General features: G+C 45.0%; 1 protein-coding gene across 4 annotated transcripts in view; it reads left to right on the top strand.

Annotated features, from left to right (window-relative positions):
- AGBL5 (AGBL carboxypeptidase 5) overlaps positions 1–12,720 on the top strand; it is a 132,902-nt gene that overhangs the window by 97,587 nt on the left and 22,595 nt on the right. For all 4 annotated transcript variants that reach the window (XM_040348254.1, XM_040348257.1, XM_040348256.1 and 1 more), the window contains one exon: positions 3,995–4,186. In XM_040348254.1, coding sequence (XP_040204188.1) covers positions 3,995–4,186 — 192 coding nt within the window. The remainder of the gene's footprint in view (positions 1–3,994; positions 4,187–12,720) is intronic.

Below are 12,720 nucleotides of genomic sequence, written 5' to 3' on the forward strand. Positions count from 1 at the left end.
GAACATACTTAATTCTCAGCCCATTCTGGTCTGGTCACATGATCCAACTCGCGTGTCAGGCGCCGGCTGCAGGGGAGAGGAGACAGCACCGACAACAGATGGGCCATAGGAGCCTATGAGTGATATCGCTACTCCAGTCTTTACCAGCCATTGTCAAGCGCGCTCTCCTTTCTCCTGCAGCCAGCGCTGGCTGATTCAGGGGAGACAACGTGACCAGAGCAGCCTGAAAATAGGGAAGTAAGCGGATCTTTCTTACACAGAATAGTTAAAATGAATGTTAGTGAGTGTACAGCTTGTATAACAGTGTAAGTTTGCTGTCCCCTCAAAATAACTCAACACACAGCCATTAATGTCTAAACCGCTGGCAACAAAAGTGAGTACACCCCTAAGTGAAAATGTCCAAATTGGGCCCAATTAGCCATTTCCCTCCCCGATGTCATGTGACTCGTTCGTGTTACAAGGTCTCAGGTGTGAATGGGGAGCAGGTGTGTTAAATTTAGTGTTAGCGCTCTCACTCTCTCATACTGGTCACTGGAAGTTCAACATGGCACCTCATGGCAAAGAACTCTCTGAGGATCTGAAAAAAGAATTGTTGCCCTACAAAAAAAACAGAATGGACACGAATGTCACAAAAGGGACATCTGTACCGTTCTGCTCCAATTCAGCTGGGACTTTGTTCACAAAGCCTCTGCTGATTGGATATGGCCCACGTGAAAGGGGCCTAAAGAAGCCACCACATTTAAAGCGGGGGTTCACCCTATCGACGGGAAAAAAAATAATTTTTTTTCTTTTACCTTTAAATCAGGCATTGTAGCGCGAGCTACAGTATGCCTGTCCCGAATTTTTTCCCCCCATACTCACCTTGTAGTCGTCCATCGAAGATACCGGGGAATGGGCGTGCCTCTGGAGACGGAGGATGATTGACGGCCGGCTCTGGCGCGTCACGCTTCTCCGGAAATAGCCGAAATAGGCTTGGTCTTCACGACGCGTGCGCATAGCCTGTGCGCACGCGCCGTGAAGAGCCGAGACCTACTCCGGCTGTCTTCGGGGAGAGTGACGTGCCAGGGCCGGCCGTCAATCATCCTCCCTCTCCATAGGCACGCCCATTCCCCGCGGGAGCCGGAATCTACGATGGACGACTACGAGGTGAGTACGGGGTTAAAAAAATCGGGACAGGCATACTGTAGCTCGCGATACAATGCCTGTCTCGATGGTAAAATCAAGTACGAGAGGGTGAACTACCGCTTTAAGGATTATTAAAGCGGAAATATAACCCCCTCCCCTTTTTATTTTTTATGTTTAATGTTCAATATAAAACCCTTCTTTACTGTTCAATATGACTTGATGCTTATGGTGAAAGGTGGTTTTGAAAGTTTAAGAGAATTTAAGCTGGAACTACACATCTCAAATTTTGGCCAATTTTTGCAGAACCAGCCGAAATGCAAGCCATGGGTGGCCCTGTCAACACCGGTTTAAGGAAAGTAGATCTAAAAATTAATTGGAGCTGGGTTAAAAATTATTGGCCGAACGTTGACACTGTTCAGGTATTCAGGCAGCCATGTCTTTCAGAATAAAATAGCAGGCAGTGGAGATTCCCCCATCCACGCTGTTTAGCGTAGATTGGGGAATCTTATTAGTTGTATCTTGTTCAGCCTGCAAAAATGTAACACACATACAGCACAGACCAAAAGTTTGGACACACCTTCTCATTCAAAGAGTTTTCTTTATTTTCAGGACTATGAAAATTGTAGATTCACACTGAAGGCATCAAAACTATGAATGAACACATGTGGAATTATACATAACAAAAAAGTGTGAAACAACTGAAAATATATTTCATATTCTAGGTTCTTCAAAAGTAGCCACCTTTTGCTTTGATTACTGCTTGGCACACTCTTGGCATTCTCTTGATGAGCTTCAAAAGGTAGTCACCTGGCGCAGCACCCCATCACTCTCCTTCTTGGTCAAATAGCCCTAACACAGCCTGGAGGTGTGTTTGGGGTCATTGTCCTGTTGAAAAATAAATGATGGTCCAACTAAACGCAAACCGGATGGAATAGCATGCCGCTGCAAGATGCTGTGGTAGCCATGCTGGTTCAGTATGCCTTCAATTTTGATTAAATCCCCAACAGTGTCACCAGCAAAGCACCCCCACACCATCACACCTCCTCCTCCATGCTTCACGGTGGGAACCAGGCATGTAGAGTCCATCACATCAGCTTTTCTGACACGGGGGTTGGCACCACAGATCTCAAGTTTGGACTCATCAGACCAAAGCACAGATTTCCACTGGTCTAATGTCCATCCCTTGTGTTCTTTACCCAAACAAGTCTATTCTGCTTGTTGCCTTTCTTTAGCAGTGGTTTCCTAGCAGATATTCTACCATGAAGGCCTGATTCACACAGTCTCCTCTTACCAGTTCTAGAGATGTGTCTGCTGCAAAAGGTGGCTACTTTGAAGAACCTAGAATATGAAATATATTTTCAGTTGTTTCACACTTTTTTGTTATGTAGAATTCCACATGTGTTACTTCATAGTGTTGATGCCTTTAGTGTGAATCTACAATTTTCATAGTCCTGAAAATAAAGAAAACTCTTTGAATGAGAAGGTGTGTCCAAACTTTTGGTCTGTACTGTGTATATATATATATATATATATATATATATATATATATATATAGGGCCTGTCCCCTTGGTCGTCAAAAAGAGAAGCTTTTTAAGGTCCAGTCTTATGCCTCGTACACACCATTGTTTTTCCTGACGTTCAAAAACCCGTCGTTTTTCACAGCGTGACTTGCATGCACACCTTCATGCAAAAAAACATCCGACCCAAGCGCAGGGATGTACAACACGTACGATGGGACTATAAAGAGGAAGTTCCTTTCAAATGGCGCCACCCTTTGGGCTGCATACTTGATTCTGAGCATGCACGTTTTATTCCCCTCGGAAATGCATGCACACAACGTTTTTCACGACAAGAAAAAGACTGAGGTGAAACACGACGAGAAAAAAGAGAAGAGAGCTGGTTTCAGTTTTTTTGCGGGCAGTTTTTTCGTCGAGAAAACTGCTAGGGTGCATACACACGACATAACCAATATAATATACACACCAATATAAAAAATGGCAGTTTTCTCGTTGTGAAAAACGGTCGTGTGTCCAAGGCATTACAGTTGCCATGTACGACCTCCCCACCGTAAACATTTTACATATTAACTTATAATTAAAGGGGTTGTAAAGGTTCAAATACTATTATTTAAAAATAACAAACATGTTCTACTTGCCTCCACTGTGCAGTGGCCCGATCCTCGTCTTCTGGGGTCCCTCTTCGGCTGTCTCGGCTCCTCCCCGCAAGAGCTAACCCCCCTCTGGGAAGCACGCTTCTGTATGATACAGTCGGCCGCCATAGCTGCCGAGTTTATGACTCGGCCCCGCCCCCGGCGTGCCGTGTCATTAATTTGATTGACGGCAGCAGGAGCCATTGGCTGCACTACTATCCATCATCCAATGAAGAGCTGGGGGAAAGCAATGCGGGATCACGCCCACGGAGATTCGGGGCTCAGGTCCAGGTCAGAAATTCCGACAACAGTTGTCCGATGGAGCATACAGATGGTCGGATTATCCGACAGAACATGTCCGTTGGACAATCGTTGTTGGAATATCCGATCGTGTGTACAAGGCTTAAGACAGGGACCCTCAAACTATGGCCCTTCAGCTGTTGTAGAACTACACATCCCATGAGGCATTGTAACACACTGACATTCACAGACATGATTAGGCATGATGGGAATTGTAGTTCCTGAACAACTGGAGGGCCGTAGTTTGAAGACCCATGGCTTAAGACATACCAAGAACCAGGAGAACAATCATTTTTTCGGGTCATACCTTTCTGCAGTCCTATACAGAACCTTACATTAGCACCCTTTATTTTAATTTCATCAATAGTAAAATATATAATTGTTTTTCTTTACCACAATGATCTGTTGTATGTTTTGCAGAAACGAGAGCTCAGGAGAAAAGGCGGCAACACCATCAGTCATTACTACGAGCCGCAGTCCAGAGCCCACCAAGCAGCCATCATACCTCCAGCTCCCAGGCACCTCAGATCACACCACTCCTCAACCGAGGGTGCCCAAGGACTTCACTACAGAAGCCATCTTGTTCCTTGCCGATGTCACTCAGCATGTCAGGTCTGTACCATGCCCATCCCTCCACCCTGTGTAAGGTGGTGCCCACCCTGAAAACTGTCTCCAAGGCACGTTTCCTGAATAAATTCCTAGCAAAGAGGTTGTCTTCCCTGCTTCCTTCTAGTCTGCCCATTGCGAGTTTACTGAGCCAGAGAGCCAAGCGTCCTGGCAATAAAGACTTTCTTTCCCGATATGGTTTTCCAATTAGACGCTTCTAGGCTCTCGGCACAGACGGCTTGGAAAAGCCCTACTAGGAGGGGGTTGGGAAGGATGTGGCCTCTGGGATCCAGCAGAGCAGGAATTTCCTCCAGGGGACTAGACCCTGCTCCATGACGTGCAAAAGTGGGCACATTAATTTAGGTTTGAGTTGGAATTTATTAGAATATTGCACTGCTTTCTTGAAAGTTGACACCATTGCTGTATATTGAGACGTGTTAGGAGTTTATTCATGCAGACTTGTAAAGATTTATGTGCAATTTAAGTATTGTATATGTTTTATATGTAGTATGACACACCAGCTACTAGATTCACTGCATGCCTTCCCCCCCCCCCCCCAAAAAAATGTTGGGCTTTATTTAAAAATTTCCTTTTACTGTAGATATTATTGTATATGGTGTATTTTGACAAAAAAACGTATGCCTTTTTTATTTTTTTGCCTTGTGATAATTTTTGGAATTTGTGTATATTTTGTACAGTGTTGTACACAAGTTTATGCATATTTTTGTGCTATGAGAATGATTTTTTTTTTATAAAGTACTGTAAATATTTATGTGTACAGTTCTCTTGCATACATTTTTTTTAAACTGTTACCAGTCACATTCGAGGCTTTCATCGCCTGTCTGTTTGAATAGATGCTAGTTTCAAAGGGGTACAGAGCTCTGTATAGTCACGCACAGAGATATGCTCTGAAATAACTTTCGCCAGTCACTGCTCCTTAAAGCTGAGCTCTAGCTTTCCCTTCAGCTTGCACAGCTATTCAGGATTAGATTTGAATCTGGTGCCATTATGTGCACTGGTGTAAATTTGAATGGTTCTAATGCGCCTGTGCGACCTTCCTTAGTGCACTTGCGGGATTCTAAGGTAACCTGGTGCTTACTGCACCTGCACCGCCATATTCTTCTCCCTTTCTTTTCGCCTTCGCCTTTGACTTTGCCTTCCCCTTGCCCTTTCTCTTCCCCTTTCTGGCTGCGCCTTCCAACCTGCAACAGCTTCTGGCTTTCCGCCATTGCCCACAGCACAACAGTCTCATTGAGAATCTCAGCAGCCTACAAAGCTTGGTACCAAGGCCTTGGCCTCCCTTCCCACAGCCATGCAGGTCGTAAGTACCCCTTCAGGGACATTATTTCATAGACCATGGCAGATGACTAACACAAGGGAAAAGGTTGAGATGGACTTGCTACCTCAAGCTCAGCACTTGGAACCGACGGGAGTAGTAGTTTGTTTACTTAGGGCTATAGTACCCCTTTGCTCTGACTGTTCCCCCCCCCCCCCCCCCATCTGACTCTCTGCCTTCCTCTGGCCCATCTGCCACACAAACTTCTTTTGTCCTGTCCATAGAGGAATTTTCTGCCAAAGTGTCAAGATTTCAGGGGTAGAATCTCCGGCCTTATTAAGACCATTGATAACAGAGGGTCACAGCCATGCTTCTTGGACTTCCCCTCTTCGACTTCCCTTCTTGAGTTTAACTTGAGGGGAAGGAGGTGATAGTTCATGTTGGATCCCTCTCCTTCTGAGGAATCCGATCAGGATGGTACACCTGTAGCAAAGGTTTTATCCAAACTTAAGGATACCATTCCCACCCTTATTGATACTAAGAGTTGGAGCATCTGGAATCTGCTTACCTCAATGTATCCACCAAAACCTTTCCTGGCCCACTTGTTGGTTTAGTCTGTCCTTTTATGAGGACTAGCCTCATCCCAGAAAATATTTCTACTACTTCAAAATGCTTTGTTCAACTATCCTATTAAGGAAAATTTCATGCAAGAGTGGGCAGTCCCTTTGGCAGATTCAGCCTTATTTTGTCTTGACAAGTCCTTCGTGGCTGCAGTGGAGATAACCCTGTTTTTCAAGGATCTAATAAAGAGCAGATTAGAGGCCCTCTTAAAGCCCCTTTTACCTTAGTGGACCTGCTATGCAACTTGCAGCCGCTTCTGTGACAGTCTGACAGATTATTGCTGCTTTCTAGTTCTCTTTCACACATATAGGACTACTTAAGAGGTTAGGAAATGTTTCTCGCATTCCGAACAGTCTTCCAGTTTCAAATCTAAAGCAGGAACATGATTTTGTGAGCCAAGTGTGGTTTCAACGCCTCTTTCCAGTGAAAGGGTGGATGTCTGCCCTCTATCTGGTCCCAGAAACTCTCTGACACCTGGGTCTAGAGTGGCATTTCCAAGAGCTACAAACTGGAGTTTTGCACTCTACCCGCTTCATGCCTTCAAACTTGCCTTTTTCCCCATTACGGCAGGCTGATATTCTTGGTGCTGTCCAGCAACCTTTTCTCAAGGAATCCTTACCCTCCAATATTCCAATATCCTTTTTCCAACAATGTTTTACTTTGATCCCCCCTCCGCCTTCGCCTTCTCATAGAAAAAAAGCTTTCAGTAGAATAGTTGGTGGTGGTTTCCATTGAGCCATTTGGTCATCTTTGCATATAAAAGCTGTGACTGCCCGAAAATCACCTTGTGCTTGTTTGGCACTTGGGACTTCATGGATGACTTCTTCCCCATGTAGCTCCTGGCTCTGCTCCAGTCCGTTTTGGGGTATTTTTCCTTTACTGTTGTGTTCTCTAACATGTAAAACAGACACAAAACCAAAAAGCTAATTGGAAACCTCAGCTAATAGCTAATGTGTGTAAACTTGGGGCTCCATCGCTGAAATCCCATTAACCTCCTTGAGAGATACAAGAAGTTGTTAGGCAGTTTGCCTTGTCAGCCTTCCTTTTCAAACGACTGACCTATTGGCTTTGAGTGGAATAACCCTTTAGAAAGTAAGACATTTCTACTTTGGTGGTGCTGCTGCCAAGTAGGGGGCTGTGGTGACCATTGTGGATAGGAAATATCAGTCACAGTCAGTGAATAATAATGGATTCTGATGGGGACATGCTTTCCTTTCTGCTGTAACCGTAAACCTTCCCTTCCGCTTTTCCACCCTACGCTATTATGTTCTGCTTTATATAACTGCTTGCAGATATGTGTTCCGTTTTGTGCATTTTCTCTCTGTACCCTTTTTATATTTAGTGTCAATAAAATCATATGTTGGTGCTTTGTACTGCTTTTTATTTTTGACTATCCTATGAGTCTTGTTGGGTAAGATGTGCCATGTGATTTCTTGTGTACCAGTTTCTCATACATGGCCTTATTTATTAATAGTGATCTATAAACTCACTGCAACCAGGTGCATTCGGCTGATTGGTTTACAGCATAGTGAAATCTGATCGGCTGAATGGATATTACAGATTGCTGCAATTTAGGCTGACCATACATGGATCAAAATTCAGCAGGTTCAGCAGAGACCAGTCGATTTTCGATCCATGTATGGGCAGGCTGAATTACCATTACTGCCAGCCAGGAAGGCTCACCATATCTCCCTGCTGGCAGAATACAATAGCTCTGCAGGGGGGGGGGGGCAAGTCTCCCATCAACACAACACATTTGAGTGTGTGTTTCCTTCCACTACACTCAAAAATTGAGTAATCTATGGCCTACCTTGGTGACAATTACCGCCTCACTGATCCAGTTTTTAGAGACTCTTTAAAAGAAGAGTATGGGACTAGCAAAAAACAAAAAATCGTACTGCCCTAGATGGCTGTAGCACTTATCCCAGCTACAGCTTTTGCCCTGCCGGCTCTACCCCGAGAACTGAGAAATCAAACACTGCTGATAGCTCAGTTCTCCCCCCTCGGCTCTGAGCAGAGAACAGTGACACTCAGTCACCAGCTCTCTGTTCTGCCCCTCCAGTACTAACTGGAGTGCTGGACTATGGAGGGGCTGGCTCAGACTCTTAGCGGCATGTTGAGAGGCTGAGCCAGCTGTCGGTCCAGGAATCTGGGTGGATCCTGACTTTACAGTTGGGATTTTTCCCAAACCTGGATTGACTGAAAATGGATCACAGGAGTGCAGAACGAACTGCACTCCTGTGATCCAAAGAAGTATAGCCAAAATGGCTATACTTCCCCTTTTTAATGACTAGCATGGTACAGCTAAATTTGGTGTAGGGCCAGTGTGGTGCCTATATTTCAAGAGGGATCAAAGTCTTTATTAAGTAACTACAGACCAGTTTGCTTAATTTCTAAAGTTGGGAAGATAATGGAGAGTTTTTAATAAAAGACCATATAGATGAGTTTTTGGTAGAAAATAATATTTTACGGTTTTACCCCCTTCATGACCAGGCCATTTATTTTCCATTTGGCACTGTGCTACTTTAACTGGTTATTGCGCAGTCATGCAACGCTGTACTCAAACACCATTTATATAAAAAAAAGAAAAAATTCACACAAATAGAGCCATCTTTAGTGGTATTTGATCACCACAGTTTTTTTTTTTATTATTATTATATAAATGAAAAAAAAACTAAATTTTTTCGTTCTGCTATAAACCATATCCAATAATAAAAAAAATAAAAATAAAAAAATTAGAATTTCTTCAAAAATTTAGGCCACAATGTATTTGGCTACATGTCTTTAGTAAAAACAAAAATATCAATAAGTATACAGTATATTGATTGGTTTGCGTGAAAGTTAGTGTCTGCAAATGATGGGTTATATACTGGAATTTTTTTTTTTTTTTTTACTACTAATGGTGGTGATCAGCAACTGCTAGTGGGGCTGTGATAGTGCTGAGGGCAATCTGACACTGGGTGGCAACTGACTGACGAGATCAGTGACACTAATACAGTGATCAGTGCTAATACTGTACACTGTTACTGTACTAATGACACTGGCTGGGAAAGGCTTAACATCCTAGGTAATCAAGGGGTTAAGTATGTGCTCACATGTTAATTATGTGCCTTTTTTTACTAACGGTTTCTTCCTCTTGCAAAGGAAATAGAACGGAGAGCGTCCCTTCTATACAGAGCTCTGCGTTGATTGTCAACACAGGACTCTTGGCTGTGATTGGGCACAGCCAATCAGTAGGTCCCTGCCATGAAACATTGGCCGGGACCCGCCGACAAAATGCTGCTGTATCTAATCACAGCAGGAGTCGTTGCACGCACCCCATACCCAGGAGAGGCTAGCTGCATACAGGTACATCGCTCTGCAGTACATTGCAGGCGGGCGGTCCTTGGGTGGTTAAGTAATAGTCAGCAGGGATTCACAAAAGATTGAAGTTGGTCAAACAAATCTGATTTCTGTTTGAGGAGGAAAGCAAAAATTTAGACAAAGGGGTTGCTGGGGATGTGGTATACTTGGATTTTGGAAAAACATTTGACACCGTTGCAAATTCACAAAGTCTACAGGTCTGGAAATATCAGTTTGTAAATGGATAGAAAACTGGCTAAAAGACAGAATTCAGAGAGTTGTGGTTAATGATTCTTACTCTGAATGATCAAAGGTTATCAGTGGTGTACCCCAAGGTTCAGTGTTGGGACCCTTACTGTTTTAATATCTTTATAAATGATATTGGGTCTGGGATTAAAAGAAGTATTTCAGATGACACCAAGCTATGCAGTGGAATAACGTCCTTACAGGATGTCTCCAACTTGCAAGCCAACCTCAATGCTCTGTCTAATTTGGCAACTATGTGGCAAATGAGGTTTAAAGGGTCACCAAAGGAAAAGAAAAAATAAATAAAATAACAAACATGTTATACTTACCTCCACTGTGCAGTTCGTTTTGCACATAGTGCCCCCGATCCATGTCTTCTGGGGTCCCTCGGCGGCTGTCTCTGGTCCTCCCTGCAATTAGTCACCGCAGTCATGCGAGAGCTCGCATGGTGGTCAGTAATTGTGGGCACGCTCCCGTGATACAGCGAGCGGCCATAGCCGCTCACTGTATCACTCGGCCCCACCGCGTCACTGGATGTGATTGACAGCAGCGCCAGCCAATGGCTACGCTGCTCTCAATCCATCCGCTCTAGCCAATCAGCGGCCAGGCTGAGCGGCAAAGAGGAAATCGGGACCGCGCGGGACTTTCGAGGGGTCAGGTAAGTATAACGGGGGCTCGGGCAGGCAGCAGCAGATGTTTTTTCACCTTAATGCATAGATTGCATAGAATCTATGCATTAAGGTGAAAAAACATTTTCCTTTACAACTCCTTTAATGTTGATAAATGTAAAGTTATGCACTTGGGGGCTAGAAAACGCACATCATGCATAATAGGGGGAATCAATGATGGAGAAGGATCTGGGGGTTCTGGTAGATCATAAGCTTAAAAATGTCTTGCAATGCCAGGCTAAAGATTCTAAAGCTAATAACATATTTTCTTGTATTAAAAGTATAGACTGCAGAGAGAGACACCATTGTGTCCCTGTACAAATCATTAGTTAGACTTTATCTAGAATATTGATTTAAATATAAAGGTTCTTTGTCCACATCCTCAAATACATGTAAAACTGAAATCTTCTTGTAGCAATAGACTTTTTCTGTGCATAAAGAGAATGGTACCACAAAGTGAATTCATAAAATGTATTCTACAAATATTACAGCTACCGTGTTTATCGGCCACACACCTTCATTTTTAGAGGGAAGTTTCAGGGGAAAAAAATTACATTTAAATAAAGGACCTTGAAAAAAAATAAGGGTCAGTGCCCATCAGTGCAACCTCACCATTGCCCATTAATACTGCTTGATCAATGCCCATCTGCAGCCTCATCATTGCCATCAATGCCCGTCTGCAGCCTCACCAATGCAGCCTAATCAGAGCCCATCTGCAGTCTCACCATTGCCATCAATGCAGCCTGATCAGTTCCCATCTGCAGCCTCACCTCAGATTATTGCTGCCTTGAAGGGGACACGGAGGGGGGCGGGATGAGGGCCGTTGTATTACAAACAGATTACATACAGCCAGAATCTCCTGTTTACGCAACGGCCTCTTTAATACAAAGTTCCACCTCCTGGATCAGCTTTTATGATGGACAAAACCAATGCCGGCCCAGGACGGGACTTCCTATTACAGAGGCTGCTGAGTAAACCAGAAATTTGCGCTGTATGTAATTGGATGTCGCTCATCCTCCCCTTCCCCGGCCCCTCTGAGGCAGCCCAAATTCAAATTGAAGTATCGGTGTATAACACACACACACTCTCTTTTGCACCCGATTTTCAGGGTGAAAAAGTGTGTGTTATACGCAGATAAATACGATATATATAGCACTAGATCTAGGGTTTGCAAAGTGTTGTTCACATATATTTCAATTCAACATTTACATGTTGACTCAGCGCATTGCAAATGCTTCAAACCTCCTCATCAGGAGAACATATAAACATTATGCATATAGCAAAACCCAGTAATGTAAAATCAAAGTTTCCTGGAGTGGAAATTCTCAAATCCAAAAGGGGACAGCCGGGGATATGAGAGTGGTCCAAAAGATGTAATAAATCTCCAATGTAGTCCTCCACTTTTACCTTCTAGATAAAGAGCAAAATATTCATGAAAGAATCTAAATCCGTTCTGGTCTGGAGTTCAATCCCGCCATCCAACCAAGATGCTCATCCCTCTAGACCAGGGGTGGGCAATTATTTTTTCGATGGGTCCACATGAGAAACTAAAAATATTTTGGAGGGCCGGGCGAAAAGGCTAAACTCAATACTGCATAAAATCAATTGTATTTCTTTATAAAAAGCAGTAAATATCATTGTTGGACAACTGGTACGAGTACTTGTTATAGACATGGCACAGGAGGGGGACAGAGGCTGGGGACATGGCACAGGAGGGGGACAGAGGCTGGGGACATGGCACAGGAGGGGGACAGAGGCTGGGGACATGGCACAGGAGGGGGACAGAGGCTGGGGACATGGCACAGGAGGGGGACAGAGGCTGGGGACATGGCACAGGAGGGGGACAGAGGCTGGGGACATGGCACAGGAGGGGGACAGAGGCTGGGGACATGGCACAGGAGGGGGACAGAGGCTGGGGACATGGCACAGGAGGGGGACAGAGGCTGGGGACATGACACAGGAGGGGGACAGAGGCTGGGGACATGGCACAGGAGGGGGACAGAGGCTGGGGACATGGCACAGGAGGGGGACAGAGGCTGGGGACATGGCACAGGAGGGGGACAGAGGCTGGGGACATGACACAGGAGGGGGACAGAGGCTGGGGACATGACACAGGAGGGGGACAGAGGCTGGGGACATGACACAGGAGGGGGACAGAGGCTGGGGACATGGCACAGGAGGGGGACAGAGGCTGGGGACATGGCACAGGAGGGGGACAGAGGCTGGGGACATGGCACAGGAGGGGACAGAGGCTGGGGACATGGCACAGGAGGGGGACAGAGGCTGGGGACATGGCACAGGAGGGGGACAGAGGCTGGGGACATGGCACAGGAGGGGAACAGAGGCTGGGGACATGGCACAGGAGGGGGACAGAGGCTGGGGACATG

Source organism: Rana temporaria, chromosome 4 (assembly GCF_905171775.1).
Source record: "Rana temporaria chromosome 4, aRanTem1.1, whole genome shotgun sequence".
NCBI lineage: Eukaryota > Metazoa > Chordata > Amphibia > Anura > Ranidae > Rana > Rana temporaria.